Below are 20,397 nucleotides of genomic sequence, written 5' to 3'. Positions count from 1 at the left end.
ATGTTTTTTAAAATAGTGGTATAATATGGTTTAAATATCTATATATATAAAGAAAAATCTAACTTCCTCCACTCTGTTCTGACATTTTGAGCATCCCCAAGCATTGAACTTTCTGAGGATGGTCACAGTTAGTTTTCAAGTTAAACTATGTCTTTAAAGTGAGATATTTTTTCATTTTTGTATTTTAGGTGCCTCAACATAGTAGGCCCTTTAAGTGATACTGTAATGTGAAAGAGAAATCCTGCAATGTGATAAAGTAAAAGAACCCTGCCAACCTTAAAAGATGAAGATGTCCCTTCTTGATTATATCATTTCTATATGTTTTTCTGCTGCTGCTGCTAAGTCGCTTCAGTCGTGTCCAACTCTTGGTGACCCCATGGACTGCAGCCCACCAGGCTCCTCCGTCCGTGGGATTTTCCAGAATACTGGAGTGGAGTACCATTGCCTTCTCCCATGTTTTTCTAATGCTGTTTTACTAACAGAATTAGCATTATATTTTACATGAATGAGATCAAATGTTAGGTATGATTTTAATATCATAAACATTCATTTAAAATCACTATTTACCACTATAATTACAAGGTATTCCATTAAAGAATAAGAAAAGGAATACTGTTTATCATCTTAAAGATTATATTGGGGATTCTTACATTAAAAGAGAAAAGTGAAAAATAAGGGAAGTCTCAATGATTTCAAGTGGCATGATGGTTTAGTCGCTAAGTTGTGTCCTACTTTTGCAACCCCATGAACTCGGAACCTACCAGGCTCCTCTGTCCATGGGATTCTCCAGGAAAGAATACTAGAGTGGGTTGCCATATCCTTCTTGAGGGAATTTTCCCGACCCAGGAATCAAACCCAGGTCTCCTACATTGCAGGCAGATTCTTTACCGACTGAGCTACAAAGGAAGCCCGTAATTCAATTAAAGTGGCAGAGTTACATAAATTTAAAAGGGCTTCCCAGGTGGCACTAGTGGTAAAGAACCCACCTGCCAGTGCAGGAGACAATAAGAAACATGGGTTCAATCCCTGGGTTGGGAAGATCCCCTGGAGGAGGGCATGGCAACCCACTCCAGTATTCTTGCCTTGAGAATCCCATTTGACAGGGGAGCCTGGTGGGCTACAGTCCATGGAGTCACACAGAGTCAGACATGACTGAAGCGACTTAGCACAAAGCACATGCACATGATTTTAAAAATCGTCATTTTAAAGTTGAGTTTCACAATTATTTGAGGCTAAGTTGCAGTTAGGGAATGTTTTTGATTTAGTTGGGAATATGGAAAATAAAAATCTTAAATTACATAAGAACTCTCTTTAGAGAGAAGAAGAAAAGATACTGACATCCTCAGGTAATTTATCGACTGAGCTTGATGAGAACAGCAAAGAAAGGTAGGGCTTACTATTCTTTTATCTGCTTTAGGGCCTGCTTCTGTTTATTGAAAAGGTCTTAGAGCTGAACATACAGGTGGGGGCAAAAAAGAAATACCTCTCTCCACCTTCTTCAGGAAATTTTTTTTCCTCAGGTTGATCGTTCCTAGCAAGAATCCCAAAATTGTGTGCAGGGGACCCACACGGTGGAGATTTTAAATCGAAACCCTTAAATCATTATTCTTAATGCATTTGTATACAGTAAGAAAAGGGAAAGAGTGGAAATTGGTCATTGAAGGAATGTGATACAGAAGCAGTAGGCCAAAGGTATTCTGAGATTGAGGATGATTACAGTTTTTAGAAGATGAAGCCTCTTAGAGTCCTTTCCCAAGGCTTAGTCAGGCTACCTGCTACCTAACAAAAGGGACCAGATCCTCTGTCCTTGAAAGAGGACCACTTGCATGAAACAGGTTGATCCCAACAGTAGAAAACACACATTCATTTCCTTGCCTTCTTTTTACCATACACCAATAAAAATTCTGCTGGTTCCACCTTGGAAAAACCAGAAGATGTCATAAATGAATCAGAATTGGAGAAAGAAGGGCTCTCTAAGTCTTAGAAGGGCTTCCCTTGTGGCTCAGCTGGTAAACAATCCCCCTGCAATGTGGGAGCTCTGGGTTTGATCCCTGGGTTGGCAAGATTCCCTGGAGAAGGGAAAGGCTACCCACTCCAATATTCTTGCCTGGAGAATTTAATGGACTGTATGGTCCATGGGGTCGCAAAGAGTCAGACATGACTGAGCGATTTTCACTTCACTTCACTTAAAGCCTTAGAAAAGAAGCTATTTGACTATGTTAAAACTTTTGATTTTTGTGGGTGAAATAAAAATCAGCCAAAATTGTAAGGTGAAAGGAGGTCATGCAAATTTTTCTAAGACCTTAACTGACATGAACAGTCAGTTCATAAAATTGAATAAATATATATAAAATGTTCCACAGCACTTTTAATTAAACAAATGCAAAGTAAACAGTTATTGAGTGCATACACTGTTATATGTGGCTATGCATTTATTAGATTAGCGTAGTAAGTAAATAAGTGTTAGTCGCTCAGTCGTGTCCAACTCTTTGTGACCCCATGGACTGTAGCCCACCAAGCTCCTCTGTCCATGGAATTCTCCAGGCAAGAATACTGGAGTGGGTTGCCATTTTCTTCTCCAAGGGATCTTCCCAATTAGGGATCAAACCCTGGTCTCCTGCATTGCAGGCAGATTCTTTACCACAGAGCCACCAGGGAAGCCCCAGATGAGCATACTCCATTATTTATTAAATCAGCAAAGTCTCCCCCCACCCCCCCTTCTAAAAAAGGTACAGTTTCATTGTTAAAGTACAGTTCTTTTGGAAAGAAGTTACTTTAGTAATAGGTTTCAAAGTAATCATACCCTACACGTTGACCAGAAATTGAACTTCTGGTAGTCTATCCTACTGGGATCATTTTAAATTGCATAAAAAATAATTGGTTGTAGGAAATTCCCTGGTGTCCCAGTGGTTAGGCCTTGGCTCTTTCACTGCTGGGGCCTAGGTTCAGTCCCTGGTTCGGGAACTAAGACCCTACAAGCTGTGCAGCAGGGAAGAGGTAGTAGATTATACCATATATAAGGGGGAAATGACAGTAGATACCACAGATTTTGACACAGCTGAACAACTCAGCACACACAACAGCACAGATTTTGAACTAAACAACTCTGCCCTAAAAATAGCAACTCTGGGACTTCTGGTGGTTCAGTGGCTGGGGGACTGGTTCCACCCCAGGTCAGAGAACTAGATCCCATCTGCCGAAACTAAGAGTTCACATGCTGCAACTATCAAAGATAATGAGTGCAGCAAGTAAGACCTGGTGCAGCCAAAATAAATTTTTTTTTTTTAATGAAAACTACTACAACTCACTGTTAACTCAAATGATAGTGTTTTGTAGCAATGAAGTATTTTTTAATTAAGGTATGTACAATTTTTTAGACTACAGTATAGTGTAATATAAATTTTATATGCACTCGGTTCAGTTCAGCCTGTCAGTCATATCCGACTCTTTGCAACCCCATGGCAGCACGCCAGGCTTTCCTGTCCAAAAAGTCTGTATGACTTGGCTTTGTTGGGATATTTGCTTTATTGCAGAGATCTAGAACCCAACGCACAATATCCTCAAGGTATGTCAGTATTTAAATCATTTAAACATAAATAATTTAACCTATCAAATCTATTTGTTTTACTTTCTGTTAAAATGGAGACGTTCTTCTAAACTAGTAATGACATTTTTATCAGTTACTAGTATTTTAGTGCTTTTGTTTATAAATTTAGGCAAGTGGGAACATTAATATAGAGCAGAAAGTTCTGTCTTATTTTGGACCTGGGAAAACAACAGTTGAGCAATACCTAATATATTTTTTTCAGTACTCATAAAATTAAGATTAAAAATACTTTCAGAACCCAAGCCATTTTCCAAAAACCATATCAGACATGAGTAAGGAGCAGTTGGCATTAACAGTTGGTACCATTTTAATGTGTTTGTTTTTTTTTTATTTTACAGATTTTTTGAATGGTGGCATTATTTCAATTATTTTTTAAAATTAATTTTTTACCTTGTGCAAAATAGCATATACATACAGGTCAGTTGTTTTTCTCACCCTTGATATTTCAGGCTATATTTATCATATGAACTCAGAAGTCTGGTTCTCTTACGGTTTGTTAGGTAAAAACAAAAGAATGGTACTTTTTCTTTTTACCTTCGGTGGTCTCTGGGACTGCACTTGGGCTCAGCGTTGCCAGGCACCTGTCATTTGCATCTTCCTCTGTTAATGGTGTGGCAGGTTCATACTGCAGGATGGCATCCAAATCATGGAAGAACTTCATAGTTTTAGAGCTGTCTCCAGAGTTGAGGGCATATTTAACTGTTCTGTATTCATATTTGAGATTTTTGTACTTTGCCCGGCACTGTTTCCAATCTCTGTATACTCCTAGTGCTCGCAGCCTTTTAGCAATGTAAATAAATATTCCTTTATTTCTCAGTGTTCCATAAAGTTGTTTTCGTATATTTTTTTCTGCCCAGACACTTAGCAAAGCTTTAACCTCTTCCTCAGTCCAGTGCTTTCCTGCTCCACTCTCCATGTTGAAAGTGACCTGGAAATGATTCACTATTTCTAGCCAAGGTTTTGTTTCCTAGGAAACCAGACGGCTGGTTGTCAATAAGCTGTGAAGAGCTGAAAGGATCTAGTTTAACTGGTTCAAGCTGCCCTAGGGGAGTAACTTGAGAAACTGCCAAATAAGCAGGCTTCCTGATTAAAGAAGCCTGGACCTAAAGGATCCCTAAGGTTACTCATTTCAGCTTTAAAGAACAAATTACCCTTGAGACAAAAAGGAAAGAAAACCTTTTTTGTGTTTGTTTATTTCTAATTTAGTATATGATTGTTGATTTTTTGCTTGTTTGTTTTGGAAATGGTTGGCAGAGGTTCTTTCTGCCACAAAGGTTTGTGACTAAGGTTATTTTTTTTCCCTCTGATATGAATCACTTAGTTCTTCTGACATTGGTTAACCAAAGACCACATGATTTCACCAAATAAATTAATCTTAAGTCACAAATTATTCAGTTGTATAGGATGTATAGTATTATGCATGTCTGTTTTCAGCATTATAGTTCATAGTATGTAATGCATTGGTAATTTAGCAAAATTACTTCACTTTTAATTTTCTAGATTTTTACTTTGCAAATGCATTTAATTTTGTAGTTTCTCTTGTCATTAAAATGCCTATTATAATTTTAGAAAAGATCCTTTGTACCAAATAAATCATGTTAGTAATTGTTAATGTATATATGGTAGAGATTTACTTTTATTTCTACCCTGATACATATTCTTTGGAACAAAAATTTGTTAACAAACATCTAGTATTTATAGCACTTGTTCAGAACTAGTAAAAATTGTTAAGTAGTGGAGGTTTTAGTTTATCTTTTGAGTTTATACTCCACTGTGGTTCAGATCCTTTAAAGTCTTACCAGTGTGTTACCCTACTGAGCTAGAAACCTAGCTTCTGGCTTTCTCTGTATTCTCACCTAATAGCATTAAGTCAGGAAATGAGATACAGAGTGCCTGATCAGCTTAGGGCTTTTTGAAGCAGCATTTGTTTTCTGATGAAAAAAGAGATAGTTATTTGTCAGAAGAAATTTGGGAAGTGCAAAAAAGCAAAACAAAACAAAAAAATGTAATGATTCCAGTACCCACAAACATTTTACCTGCTATTTTATTTGGGGCTTTTAATTTTTATCTACATACTCAACCTTATTTAGAGGTCACCTATTAAAGAGTTTACGAGCACAGGGTCTGAAGTCAGGTTGTCTGTGTCCTAATCTTGGCCATGCCACCATTCTCTGTGTGATACCGGATGAGTTAATTCTGTTTCTTTAGTGTTGTCCTTATCTGTAAAATGTGAAGAGTAATCATAGTTACTACTTCGTTGGATTGTTTTGAAAGCCTAATAAATTGGATCATTCGTATACATGCTTAAGACAGTGCCTGGCTTATTAGTCATAGCTCAGTCTCATCTGCTCTTCTAATCATTGTCATCATCCTGAGTGGAAGTGGCACTGGTGCTAGTGGCATTTAATGTGTCAGACTGAGTTCGTGGATGTTATTGAGAAAAGCATGTTCCGTAAGATCCATTAAGAAATTGATCAATGGGGTAAATGTAACAGTTTGACACCTTTTTATCTTCACAGGGGTCAGGAGAGTGCTGGTATCGTGACCAGTGATGGCAATTCCGTACCCACATTCAAAACACACAAGGTATATTTAAACATTGAAAAGTGTTGATGATAAAAGTAACAATAGTCAGAAGACAGCTAATATATAGCGGGGGGGGACTTTGAATAAAAATAATTTGTATGTAGAAGCATAGTTGATCCTTTAACAGTATAGGAACATATTTTGTATGTCATATGTATTATATATAGTGTTCTACAATAAAGTAAGCTAGAGAAAAGAAAATATTATTAAAATCATAAGGAATAGAAATTATAGTACAGTACTGTCTTTGTTGATACAATAAGCTTATGTTGACTATTTATAATGTAAGTTGTCGGTATCTATGTTAGTATAGTCTTAAGTTGGTACAGAACACTGTGGACGGTATACGTATTGCTAACATAGACCTCGAAAATGAAAAGATAATGTGAAAAAATTCCTGTTTAGGGTATAACAATTCATGCATTGATAACAAAGAAATAGCAATATGATTGCTTTTTGGTTGCCTAGCCTATACTACTAATAAGTGAATTGTTATAAAATATCATTACTTTATGCCAGTGTAAGGATGGGCTATCCACTTTAACACCAGTCTTGCACATAATGTTCTACACATGGACTGCTTAGGTGATGGTGATGGTACTGACACAAAAATGTCCATATGGTTTTCACCATATAGTTATTAGATTTTCACACAAAGCCTCTCACACATCCACAATGCTGCTGCTGCTAAGTCACTTCAGTCGTGTCCGACTCTGTGCGACCCCATAGACGGCAGCCCACCAGGCTCCCCCGTCCCTGGGATTCTCCAGGCAAGAACACTGGAGTGGATTGCCATTTCCTTCTCCAATGCATGAACGTGAAAAGTGAAAGTGAAGTCGCTCAGTCCACAGTAAGATAACTTTATTAACTGTACAATATGATGATTAATCACTGTTCATTAAATTGAAGTGGATCATCATAAAGTTCTTCATCCTAGTAGTCCTCGTTCATGATGAGTAGGCTGAGGAGAGGTTGGTTTTGCTGTCTCGGATGTGGAAGGAGATAGTGGAGGTGGGAGGGGAGGCAGGAGAGGAAGGCAGACCGGGTGTAGCTTGATGGATACATCATAGTTTCTATCTCACTTACTTGGTTTTTTACTTCTCTAAACATGTTTCTGTACAATACCATCCTTCTACCCTTTGCTTTAGTTTAGTGCCCTTAGAAAGGTCTATATCGTAAAATAAGTCAAAAGCAGTCTTAAACAATCAGAACCCTTCTGCTGGACTGTCTGATGTCAGTTTGTTTTCTGGCACTGCTTTCTTCATGTTTTCTTCCTCGTCACCTGGCACTGGTTCAAAAGCACTCACCTCCATCAGTTATTTTTAATTTTTTGCCATATCCACAATCTCTTTTGTGATTTCCTTTATTAGTTCTATTGTAAATCCTGTGAAGTCATGCACAACCTCTGGACACAGTTTTCTCTGGCATGGATTTATTGTCTCAGGCTTGATGGCTTTTACAGCTTTTTTAATAACGACAGTGGCATCTTCAGTGGTGTAATTCTTTCAGACTTTCATGCCATTCTTTCTGTTGGGGTTGTCTTCCATGGCACTGACAGTCCTTTCCATAGAGTACCATGTGTAATGAGCCTTGAAAGTCCTTATGATCCCCTGACATCGAGGCTGAATGAGAGATGTCATGTTTGGGAGCAAGCAGATCACTTCAGCCACTTGGCTTCAACACTGTTGAACTTACGGGGTTCTGAGTAGCCAAGGGCATTGTCCAATATCAACAGAACTTTAAAAAGCAGTGCTTTACTGGCAGGGTACTTCCTGACTTCAGGAATAAAGCATCAGTGAATGGTACCAATCCAGAAAAAGAGTTCATGTTGTGCAAGCTTTATGGTTCAATCATGAGTTAGAAGACTAGCAGCTGCTGTTTATCCTTTCCCTTCAAGGTTCAGGGGCTCGAAACTTGTAGATAAGGGCAGTCCTAATTATAAACACTACTGCATTTGCATAAAACCAGAGAGTTAGTCCATCCTTTCTGGCCTTAAATCTTGATGTTTTTTAAGCCAAACTTCTCCCTAAAAATCTCCACCCATCCTTCACTGACATTTAATTCTCCAGCTTTAGATCCTTCACCTTCCTTTTGCCTTGTCATCATTTAAATAACTACACTTTTTCTCAAATCTTATTAAATAGGTATGCCTTTCTTACAGCGATCCTGAACCCACCTAAGAGCTGCATTTTCAATATGAGATAAAAGAGTGTTTTACAAAAAGTACATAGTGTTTGTGCCAGCTGGTATAGCTGCAACAATGGCTTCATATGTTTCCCTTTCTTTTTTTTTTACAATGGTCTTTATGCTGGATTCATTTATCTTGAAATGGCAGGGCCACCACAGCTGTAGGCCACAATCTACAGGAGACTTCAAGCAATGCAACTGTTTCTTGTAAAGTCACGGCTTTACTTCTTGAGAGCACTTCCAGTGTCACCAGTGTCACTTTGTATGAGTCCTGTGGTGTCATTCAAGGTTTACAGTATTGCACTGAACACGAAGAAAAATACTCAATAACTGGGAGAGGAGACTTTTCACTACAATAAGCAACTTAATGTAGAGATGAGTGGCTCACCCAGAGGTGATTAACATCAGATGGCATACTTGCATTCAAGTGGATACTTGCAACACTTGAACTCCCCACAATATTAACAGGAGGTGGCTCCAAAATAATTTCAGTAGTGCAGTATGGACTACAGTTCATTTTATGCAGTTACTTAATACTGCACCCTTATGCTTGTTTACATTTCTTGAAAAAGCAAATAGCACCAGTTATGGTTTGTATTTTTTGTGTGCATAAGTTTTGATAAATGTTAACATTTTATAATAGGTTTTTGTATATTTTTATGGTAGTAAATGATAAAATAGATTAGTATCTACAAATATTTTATGCATCCATGACATACTCAGTTTCTTAAATTTTTTACTCTAGGCTACATGGCTCACTGTATTTTTATATCATTGCTAATCTCCAAAAATTTTTTTCTGATATATTTATTGGAAAAAAAAAATCCATGAATAAGTGGACCTGTGCAGTCCAAGCTGTATTGTTCAAGGGTCAACGTTTTTATTTGTTCTTCTACGGTGCATTTCTCTCCCAGTGATAATTTGCTAGATTGACTCAGACAAGTTATCATTTATTTGAATACTTTAACATACTTTGAATTTAAAATTATAATTTAGTTGATTATAGTTGACAGATGTTACCACTTAGTACATCTGTTCTTCAATGTTTTATCAAGAAGTATCATATGAAACGGAGAAGGCAATGGCACCCCACTCCAGTTCTCTTGCCTAGAAAATCCCATGGACAGAGGAGCCTGGTGGGCTACCGTCCATGGGGTTGCTAAGAGTTGGACATGACTGAGCGACTTCACTTTCACTTTTCACTTTCATGCATTGGAGAAGGAAATGGCAACCCACTCCAGTGTTCTTGCCTGGAGAATCCCAGGGACGGGGGAGCCTGGTGGGCTGCCGTCTCTGGGGTCGCACAGAGTCGGACACAACTGAAGTGACTTAGCAGCATCATATGAAACAGGTGACTCAGTAGGTAAAGAATCTGCCTGCAGATTGTAAGAACTGTAAAGCATTAAAATATATTTTTTTTTTAAAGAAGCACAGGGAAATTAAGTGAACTTCATTTTCTAATTTGGAATTGTCTGAGCAGAAGCTTATAATAGTGCTGCTGCTGCTGCTGCTGCGTCGCTTCAGTCATGTTCAACTCTGTGCGACCCCACAGACGGCAGCCCACCAGGCTCCCCCGTCCCTGGGATTCTGCAGGCAAGGACACTGGAGTGGGTCGCCATTTCCTTCTCCAATACATGAAAGTGAAAAGTGAAAGTGAAGTCGCTCAGTCGTGTCCGACTCTTAGCGACGCCATGGACTGCAGCCTACCAGGCTCCTCCGTCCATGGGATTCTCCAGGCAAGAGTACTGGAGTGGGGTGCCGTTGCCTTCTCCAATAACAGTGCTACTAGTGTTTTTTTCCCTAAGATGAGCTTTTATTTTGACTTTGCAAGGGAATGGGTCTTGTAAATCACGTATTTACTGAAGACAATTTGAAGAAATTATATACTTCAAATCTTGGAATTGGACACACAAGGTATGCCACAACAGGAAACTGTGAATTAGAAAATTGCCAGCCCTTTGTTGTTGAAACACTTCATGGAAAAATAGCTGTGGCACATAATGGCGAATTAGTTAATGCTGCGCGCTTAAGGAAAAAGGTAAGGGTGTTTTTTTTTAATGCTTTTTTCATGATTGTGATAAATTATTGAAAAGAAGTATGGAGGATCTTGGTAAAGTGTATTATCTTGTTGTTGCCACCTGTTACCTAATTGCAAAGGACAACTGTAACAGAATTACCCAGAGTACTTGTTCTCATTACAAATTCTAAGATATTCCCCCCAGAGTCTGGGGTGGGAATGAGGTGGCTTAATCTGCAGTGTAATATGCTCCTGAGGTGATTCTGATGCATTGTTTTGGAAGAGTGATTTGGAAAACTGATTTATTCCCAGAACTTTGTCCTACCCTCTTCTTAGGCTCTGGCATTGTCATTGTAATCATAAAGTTTTTTGCTACCAAATGAAAACAAATTTTTTATTAAATCAAAAATATGAATATGAAGTAAAAATTATTTTAAAACTCACTCTTTAGAGATCACCACCAAAAGTTCAATTATAAACAACACCTTGTTCATTATTTCTAGACCTAGCCCCTTAGGCAGGTACTCAGCTTCATCTCAGCACGTTTCACTGCATCGGGGCTGATCAGTGAGGGTAGGTAGCCACCATCACCACCGCCAGCAAACCTGGGCTGAAAGTCCCTACCGCAGTGTGCCACTCTTACGGGAATGTGTCCTGTTTGTCAGGAGTGGACTGAAAAAGTTAGAACCACAATCCCAAACCCTCATGCCGTCCCCATCTGCCTCCCCACCTACCTACTGCAGGTCTACATTCCTCCAAACTTCGTTTTCAAAGGCTTTCCTGTAGACCTCCTAAAGCACTTTTTTATCCCCCTGTTTGAAAAGCTTCAGAGACTTCCCATTGCCTCCAGCAGTAGATATACAGTATATTATTAGTATATTATTAGATATATATACCTACCATTGGTAGAATGCAGGATTTCATAACAGCATCCACACAATATCTGATCTCTTTCTGTGATGGCAGGCTCTTGGGTGAAGGGTGAGTTGAAGTTTCCCCTCTATTGATTATGACTTTTCTTCTTTCTAAATAGCTTCTGCGTCATGGTATTGGTCTGTCAACAAGTTCTGATAGTGAAATGATCACCCAGCTACTGGCTTATACCCCTCCTCAGGAACAAGATGACACCCCAGACTGGGTAGCTAGGTAATTATAAAAGTAGACTGAGCTTGCAGCTGTGATAATGAGACCTTTGTCTTGCATGCGTTTATAATGAAAATTATTCATTGAATTATTTAACTGATTGCAGGATTAAAAATTTAATGAAGGAAGCACCCACAGCATATTCTCTGCTTATAATGCACAAAGATGTGATTTATGCAGTCCGAGATCCCTATGGAAATCGTCCTTTATGCATTGGTCGTCTTATTCCTATTTCTGATATAAATGATAAAGGTAATGAACGTCAAAAGAAATACAATAATTTCATAATGCTTTTCCAAGTCATTGTCCTACTGTTGGCACACCCTGAAATCTTTAGGTATTAGGAACTTATTGAATAAAAAAGCTAGGTAAAAAAGAAAAAAGTGGCACTTAGTTTTTTCCTCTTTTTTAGTCACTCCAGGTAGGACGTGGGATCTTAGTTCCCTGATCAGTAACCGAACTCGTACTCCTTGTATTGGAAGCACCAACTTTTAAACCACTGGACTGCCAGGGAAGTCTTGGCACTTAGTTTTTAAAGTACATTTCCTTGAGTATTTCTGAGGATGAGCCACTTTTAATACATTTAATGGGCATTCCTGTTTTGTCCTGCCTGAACGGCCTATTCATATCCTTTGCCCAGCTTTTTCATTTGTGCAGTATGATTTCAGTGATTTTCTTTTTGACTTGTCAGATGTCTTATTCAAGCCATGAAATCATTTTGTTTATAGGAAGCTTGTAATCTTATCTTTGGTACTAGTCAAATGAAGAGTTCTTAAAGTCATAGTCATGGATAGTGTATGAGTTCTTTTGTTTATAAAATTGGTGTTTAACTGTTCTCCTAAAATAGGTAGCCTCTTTTAAATTTCTTGAATTCAATAACTGAATTGATTGTCTTGTGATTTACAGGAAAAAAAACATCAGAAACGGAAGGATGGGTGGTGTCTTCAGAATCTTGTAGCTTTTTATCTATCGGTGCAAGGTAAATTTTGTAGCATTCAGCGTAACAACTTTTCCATGTCAATTAAAAAAATTTTTACATGAAAGTTTTGCTTCTAATGTCTGCCAAAACACATGCTTTTAAATGCAGTTTCTTTTGTACATTGTGCTCAGCAGTTGCACTAACATTAATGTCCTGGTTTAGTTGCTAAGTCATGTCTGACTTCTGTAAACCCATAGACTGTAGCCCACCAGGCTTCTATGTCCTTGGGATTTCCCAGGCAAGAATACTGGAGGGGATTGCCATTTCCTTCTCCAGGGCATCTTCCTAACCCAGAGATCGAATCCATGTCTCCTGCATTGGCAGGCAGATTCTTTACACAGAACCACTAGGGAAACCCTAACGTGCCAGTAGTACCTTCTCATCCTGGAACTGGGATCTTGTTTTCAAAATACCGTGAGACCTATTTTAGAAAGGAAGAATCTCCTCAACAAGGAATAGTTAAGAGCAAAAAAATTTAAGCCAGGATAAAAATGTTCTCTTTAACCTTCATTCTGTTACAAATCAATAAAATGCAGGACTTTTATTTTTTAAAATTCTAAATTCAAGTGTAGGGTAGCAGATTTATAGAAATTACTGTTGAAGGAATACTGTCTTTTTTAAGCCAATAGACTTTATATTAAACTGAACCCTTTTTCCATTATAAGGAAAGGGACTCTGTGTTCTTTATAATAGATAATTAGCCTTAAGGACTGGTTTACTTCAAGTCTCCTTTAACATTGTTTCCCAAGATATTACCGTGAAGTCTTGCCTGGAGAAATTGTGGAGATATCCAGACATAAAATCCAAACTCTTGATATTATACCAAGGTCTGAAGGAAACGCAATGGCTTTCTGCATCTTTGAATATGTTTATTTTGCAAGACCAGATAGTATATTTGAAAGTAAGTAAAATATCTCTAACTATTGATATAAATCTGTTATCTCATTGAAACAAAAAAGTGCTTGGGCCCAAAGGCTTTGAAGGCACAGTTATATGTTGTGAAAAGATCACAGTTCCTCTGTCAGATTTTTTTCCTTTTTGGGGTAAAGATTATGATTTTTAGCTATGTATTAAGGTTAACTTTTTTAATCAATTAACTTACATTTATTTGGCTGCTTCGGGTCCTAGTTGTGGCCCCTCAGAGCTTCATCATGTCATGTGGGATCTTTGTTGTGGTGCATGGACTCTTGGGGCAGCGCACCAGCTTCAGCAGCACGCTGGCTGTCTAGTGGCTTCAGTCGTTGCAGCAGCCTGGCTCTCTAGTTGTGGCATGAAGTTTCCAGAGCACACGGGCTTAGCTGCTCTGCAGCATCTTAGTTCCCTGACCAGCGATTGAATCCTCGTCCCCTGAATTGCAAGTTGAATTCTTAACCACTGGACCACTAGGGGAATCCCAAGGTTAATTTTTTTTTTTTAAGAGTGAATTCCCTCTGATTTATGAGTTTCCACTTTAGTGTTTTTTTTGTCGTGCTTTTCTTTTGGTACTCAATTCTATAGAGTTCTAACAAGCTAGTCTCTTCCAATAATGATATGCTGGGCTATATTATACTAAGTAAAAATCTATTTCCTTTTCCAAATATTCTAGACCAGATGGTTTACACAGTAAGATATCGCTGTGGTCAGCAGCTGGCCATTGAAGCCCCCGTGGATGCAGATTTGGTTAGCACTGTCCCAGAATCCGCTACACCTGCTGCTCTTGGTTACGCAACAAAGGTATTTTTCTCTTCATTAACACACAGTGAATTGCTTATTTAGCACTGGGATTAGCAATTCATGTATATAAAGAGAAACTCATCAATTTATGAGTAAGGGAAAAAACATTGTTTCTTTAAAGAGTTACTTATTTTCCAGCCTTTTCATTTAGTGGCACTGTTTTTTAGTGGATCCACAAAAAATTCACCCAAAGAGGAGGAGAATGATCTCCTCATTTTGGAAAGATAACATCATACTATCTATTGAGTTTAGTGGTAATATTTACTTATTATAAAGTACCCTCATAAGCCACTGGTGTATTCTTTCCTGCTGAGTGTGGGTAGTAATAAAGCTATTTTTTTTAATTTTGTATAATGTTCTTAGTACTATGCTTAACTGCATTTTTCATAACCAAGTAGATTATATAATTATAGTGATTCTGGGGTATAATACCCAACATTCATTGTGTTGGGAAGTTCAGTTTATGAACTTTTTAAAGAAATAATATGCATACAATATGTTCCTTTTTCTCATAGTGATTTATTCTTTGTCATGTGTTCACATTCTTAGCATTTCCTTCCAAGATAGAGAAATAACAATACGTAAGAAAGAAACATTACAAATTCTAGTAAAATGAATTGTTTTCCCGCTAAGTAGAAAACTTTTGATAATTTTTCTTCTTGCCTTGGCTTCCCTACAGTTTAGATAGTGAAGGAAAATTGTAATCTGATGATGGAGAGCTCAAAATTATAACTGCATTTAAAATTTTTACATACATGTTCTAATGGAAGCATGACCTAGAGAAAACAGGGCCCTTGCGTTCTCCATGTCTGTGCTGCTCATTGTCCTTTTATTCCTTCTGTTAGTGTGGGCTTCCATACGTGGAGGTGCTGTGTAAAAACCGGTATGTAGGAAGAACATTCATTCAGCCAAACATGAGGTTAAGACAACTTGGTGTTGCGAAAAAATTTGGAGTACTGTCAGACAACTTTAAAGGAAAAAGAATTGTTCTTGTAGACGATTCAATTGTGAGAGGCAATACCATCTCACCCATAATCAAGTTACTCAAAGAATCTGGTGCAAAAGAGGTAAGTAATATTAAAACACCTGTGCTAAAGCACCAATAATTTACAATATGATAAAATCGGCAAAATTTTATGTTAAAATTTTTGTAAACCTAATTTAAAACTAACAAATCACAAAATAGAATACTTTTAAATTTGTAGGATATTGATTACTTTTTTTATGAAGATGTAGAAGCAGTCCTACTGTAATAATTTGACCCACTGGGTTATATTATCAAATCGCAAAGCTTATTCTAACTAAATACTTCAGTAATTCATATTACTAAATGAGATGTGTCATTTACTAATAGTTGATTAGATTTAGAAATAAAATCCATTGTGGAGAAAATGATATACAAAGCAATATGACAGTCTAAGATAATTATGCTTAAGATTTCTAGCCTTTTTTAATGACTAGTTATGATTATGATACTCTGTTTGGAATTCTGTGAAAATGATGTAATGAAGACAAAAAAGTGTAAAGTTAGTTCAGCACCCATACTATAGTAAAAAAAGAATAAGACACAAATAAATACAAGAACTGGAAATAGCTTATATATCTACCAGCAGGAAATGATTTGGTAAATTGATACATCAATATGATGAAATACAATGCAACCATTAAAAACTGTAAAGATTGCTAAACATGGGGAAATCTTTGCTGTTATAAGAAAGGTAAAAAGTAAATGTGGACACTGATTATAGCTTTGTAAATTTTCCTGACAAAAGTTAGAAAATAATGATAGATTTAAAAAAGTAGACAAACATAGCTCTTTGTAATAGTAAGGTTTTTTATTTTTTTTTTTAATATCCTGGTAGGTGCTATTTTCTTTTTACTAATAAAATGGTAAAATAAGAGGTAGGCAAAAGTTCCTTTCAAGTGTTAGAAAAATGAAGGTGGTCCTAGGAATGTAATAAATGAAAAATGAGAGATCAGAAGAAAGAAATGTCCTTGTCAGTAGGTGACAAAAGAAACAATGGGAAGCTCTGTATAAAGAGCCCTTTAAAAGTGGCTAACATTTCAGAATTCGTGTCCAGGTCACTTTAGGGTCTAGAACAGGGCTGCTCAAGTAGGATTCTTGGTCGTTCTTTAAGTTAATTCTAAAAGTAATTCTGACTTAACATTTGGAGGTCTGTATGTATATCACATGATTTTTTTCTACCTATTATTTTGAAAGAAATTTTGTAGTGTGCTTTGCTGCCCATATGTTTTTAAAACATTCTATAAAACAATTTTATGTTGCATTTGCCAGTGACAGAATTTTGCATAATTGTTCTTCCAGTGAACGTCGAACTAATAAGTGCATGAAATGATTTCTTTCCAAGGTACATATTCGCGTAGCTTCACCACCAATTAGATATCCATGCTTCATGGGAATAAACATACCAACAAAAGAAGAGCTTATTGCCAATAAACCAGAATTTGAGCATATTTCAGACTATCTAGGTAGGTATCAAAATTTCTATAAACGTTGATCTTTATTCATTTTTTAACAGAAAATCCAAGCTTATCAATCTTTACATTTTTCATGAAAAATAGTGTTCAATATTTGTTGAAAGAAGACGTTATATATGTTGAGCAGACGAACAGTGGGAGTGCCTGGTGTATATGGACACCATAGTGAGTGCTGTGATAGGAGAGCTAGGCCAGGTGAGCTTGCAGGAGAAGGAAGAAGGGCTTTCACAGCAGAGAGCCACATATCAATTCACATCTCCCGAAGCTCAGATCAGAAGAAAAATAAGTACTTTCACCACAGATTTCTAATAAAACAATTTGGATGTGGGTACAAATCAAAAGTGAAAAGCTTGTGTAGACTCATCATTAACAATGAGGTCAGAAGACTTGCAGATGGAGGTCATCCTGGGAAGACATTTACCTTTCAAATTCAGGTGAGGTATAAACTATAAATATCATCTACATGTTCATCCATGTATGGTATGTCCACCACATTCTTTGCTTTAGGGCTGGTGTTTCTCTTGACTGGTCATGCCTGGTTGTGTCTCTACCTTAGCAGTTAAGTATTTTGAACATTACCCAACTGATACATTGTGAACACTCATTCTTTGCCAGGACCATATCTACATTATTGTAATAATATTATGAAAATGCTATAGTTAGTATTTCCCGTATCTGATAGATAAAAAATATAGACCTGGGAAAAGTAAATGACCTTGAGCTTAAATGTGAACCCAGATCTTCCTGACTTCAAAATCTATTATTTAAGAAAACTGACTCCTGAAGCCTTTTGAATCCATTTTAGACACAGATTCTCCAGTGCTATTTTAAATTATGTTATCCCTTAAATTCAAATTTAAAATTTAAAAAAATAATAAAGATCCTGTGTTTTATTGATGCTCCAGCCACCACCACTACCCTCCTTTTTTTTTTTAAGAGAGGCTAAAGGAGGGAATTCCCTAGCAGTCTAGTGGCTAGGACTATGAGCTCTTACTGCTGAGGGCCCAGGTTCAATCCTTGGTCGAGGAGCTAAGATCCCAGAAGCCATGCAGCCAATAAATAAGTAAATAATTGAAATTTTAAAAAAATAAAAAAGAGAGGCTAAAGGAGAAATTTTTATTCTGGCTTATGTTTTTCTGTTTGTAACTATTCTCTGTTAGGCAGTTCTTCCTTTCCAAAGGAAGTGTCATGACCTTTTCCCCCTCTTTCCCCCTTTAGGAGCAAACAGTGTTGTGTATCTGTCAGTAGAAGGGCTGGTTTCATCTGTACAAGAAGGAACATTGAAAAAACAGAGAGTGAAAAAGCAAGACATTGCGGTTCAAGAAAATGGGAATGGTCTGCAGTGCTTTGAAAACAATGGTCATTGTACAAAGGAAGATATTATGATTCAAGAAAATGAGAATGGTCTGCAATGTTTTGAAAAGAATAATCATTGTACAGCTTGTCTGACTGGAAAATACCCTGTGGAATTGGAATGGTAGCTGCCAGAGGCAGACATGATATTTCAGGACACAAAAGTTGGTGAAGAAGCTGTAGTGGTTATACCTTCATTTACTGTTACTCAGTTGGTACAATAAATGCTTGTGCTGTAAGTTTTGAGATTTTTTTTTCTGAAAAGGATACCAAATTGCTATGATTTATTCAGTAATCCTGGATAAATACTTCGGTATTATGTAGGAACTTGGGTGATCCTTTCAGTTTTATTCAGTACTGTTATTTTTTAGAGGTCATGTACATTTCAGATCATCAGCAGTAATGCAGCAGATAGGTGAATTTCTGTTTTAGAGAGGATTGCCAGGTATTGTACTCTCACAGGTTCTTAGGAAATTTTGTGGAATGTTTAAGAGTTATTGAAATTCATTTATGGAATATTTTCATAATTGAACATTGCTAATTGCATTTCATACAACAATATGTGTTTTGTTTGGTTTTTTTCTCTCAAGCATTAGTTAGCTTGGTTAGAGAAGACAAGTGGTTAAGTGTCATTTGCCAGGTCCATGCTTTAAAGAGTTTGCAAGAGGTTAGACTAGGGTGTTGTGATGCAAACAGGACATGTGAGTTCATTGTTCATTATATATCATATGATTCAATACATCAGATTCAATTAAACTTGAATCCATTATACCCCAAAGTTATCTATCATCTACAGTTCTCTTAAAAAAGAAAAAAAAAAAAACGTTTTGTGCCTCACTTTCCTCACCTGTGCGATGAGGTGTTTATATTATTAAATTCAATAACTAGCAGTTATTTTGGTGGTTAGAGCCATCATTCCACCTCCCAATGTTAAGACAGTGAATTAGCTTTTGAAATGTTGGCTGTTGGTCTGCAGTCAAGATTTCAAAAGGGGGACACAGTTTGCCACCTAGCTCTGAAATGCCCTGATTGTAAAAAGATGTCTGTGCAAAAAATTTTCTTACATTTGACTAGAAAGTGTTAATATGATCCATACTACTTAGTGCCCTTATGGTAGAAGCACAGAAAGTAACCTAGTACATTTGAAGTAAAAGATACATTTTTTTAGATTCTAACATGTTTTATCCTTCATTGGATTATATGTCCTTTAATGAAGTGCTTGATCAGTTTCAAACATGTGTATGCAATGAGATGATCAAGTAGAAACACTGTAGGGGCCAATTTTAAGGAACAAGGAGACAACAGCCTTTTCCAGTCAGTGTACTCATCTAATTCCAAGCATCGACTCATTAATTTACCACTTATTCTACTTTACTGAGATCTAATGAATTAGACTTTTTTAAGGTTTTGTTTTTTTTAACTGTTTGTTAACATCTGAGGCGACTTGCCCAAAGCCCTTGCTTATGTAAGCTTTTTAAAACAAAAGTGTTTTTTAGGTGCATTACCTTGATGTGGGACACGACTGAGCGACTGAACTGACTGAACTGAACTGACCTTGATGTGGTGTACATAGTATCCAAATCCACCTAGAATTATAATATTTATTAATAACCATAGTCTTTTTCTCTTCATTCCGTATTTAGTTTCATATGTTGTGTCATGGCAGGCAAGAGAAACCGTTGGCAGCTCTTTAAGCCCATATGTGGCAGGCAGCAGTGGCCACATAACCCTGCGCTGGGGACACAAGCAAACTGGCATTTGAATAACACCCTGGGCCCATTTGTGTATGTAGCCTCTGGTCTTAAAGGTATTTTTAGTGGCACCATGGAGGAGGCGAGACCTTTGGGTCGCTTTTGAACTAGCCTTACTTACATTTTTTACATTTGATTTTTTTAAATAAAACAAGAGACTCAGGGAAAGTACTAAACCAAAATCTCTGGTTTGACTTTTGTGTTTTCCATAGTTTTTGGTTTTATTGAGATGTTTTTAGAAAAGAAAATGGTACTGTGACACTTTAGTAATTTTACAGATTTCTGACTCTTTCTCCACCATGACCTTTTATTTCACAAGTTTCTGAACTGTGAATTACAGTTTTATATCAGTGTAATCTCAAATGTTGTTTAGCTGCTTTAAATTTATATAGGTATGGTAAGCTGCAGAGAAAATGCGAAATATGTTTTCACAGAATCTATATTGTAGACTAAACTAAGCCTACTTTTTGTGAATTCCTTGTGATGCATTGGTGACAAATACATGTAATGAGTACATTTAAATGTGTGTGTACTTTTTCTAAATAAAGATTTTTAGGTAGTA

General features: G+C 37.0%; 2 protein-coding genes across 6 annotated transcripts in view; one reads left to right on the top strand and one right to left on the bottom strand.

The window, feature by feature from the left end:
• The window catches only part of PAICS (phosphoribosylaminoimidazole carboxylase and phosphoribosylaminoimidazolesuccinocarboxamide synthase), a 47,381-nt gene extending 42,843 nt beyond the window's left edge, over positions 1 to 4,538 (bottom strand). For all 4 annotated transcript variants that reach the window (XM_019962795.2, XM_019962796.2, XM_019962797.2 and 1 more), the window contains exon 1: positions 4,142 to 4,538. In XM_019962795.2, the coding sequence (XP_019818354.2) occupies positions 4,142 to 4,523 (382 nt within the window). In that variant the 5' untranslated portion in view covers positions 4,524 to 4,538. The remainder of the gene's footprint in view (positions 1 to 4,141) is intronic.
• Positions 1 to 20,397, top strand: part of PPAT (phosphoribosyl pyrophosphate amidotransferase) — a 41,010-nt gene extending 20,613 nt beyond the window's left edge. The window contains exons 2-11 of one of the 2 annotated variants that reach the window (XM_019962801.2): positions 6,127 to 6,193; positions 10,212 to 10,418; positions 11,431 to 11,543; positions 11,647 to 11,792; positions 12,447 to 12,519; positions 13,269 to 13,420; positions 14,105 to 14,232; positions 15,078 to 15,299; positions 16,602 to 16,722; positions 17,950 to 20,397. In XM_019962801.2, coding sequence (XP_019818360.1) covers positions 6,127 to 6,193; positions 10,212 to 10,418; positions 11,431 to 11,543; positions 11,647 to 11,792; positions 12,447 to 12,519; positions 13,269 to 13,420; positions 14,105 to 14,232; positions 15,078 to 15,299; positions 16,602 to 16,722; positions 17,950 to 18,212 — 1,492 coding nt within the window. In that variant the 3' untranslated portion in view covers positions 18,213 to 20,397. The remainder of the gene's footprint in view (positions 1 to 6,126; positions 6,194 to 10,211; positions 10,419 to 11,430; positions 11,544 to 11,646; positions 11,793 to 12,446; positions 12,520 to 13,268; positions 13,421 to 14,104; positions 14,233 to 15,077; positions 15,300 to 16,601; positions 16,723 to 17,949) is intronic. The other variant, XM_070791479.1, reaches the window with a different exon arrangement.

This window comes from Bos indicus, chromosome 6 (assembly GCF_029378745.1).
Source record: "Bos indicus isolate NIAB-ARS_2022 breed Sahiwal x Tharparkar chromosome 6, NIAB-ARS_B.indTharparkar_mat_pri_1.0, whole genome shotgun sequence".
Classification (NCBI taxonomy): domain Eukaryota; kingdom Metazoa; phylum Chordata; class Mammalia; order Artiodactyla; family Bovidae; genus Bos; species Bos indicus.
The sequence above is the reverse complement of the archived record's forward strand: the minus strand, read 5'-3'. Positions and strand labels throughout refer to the sequence as shown.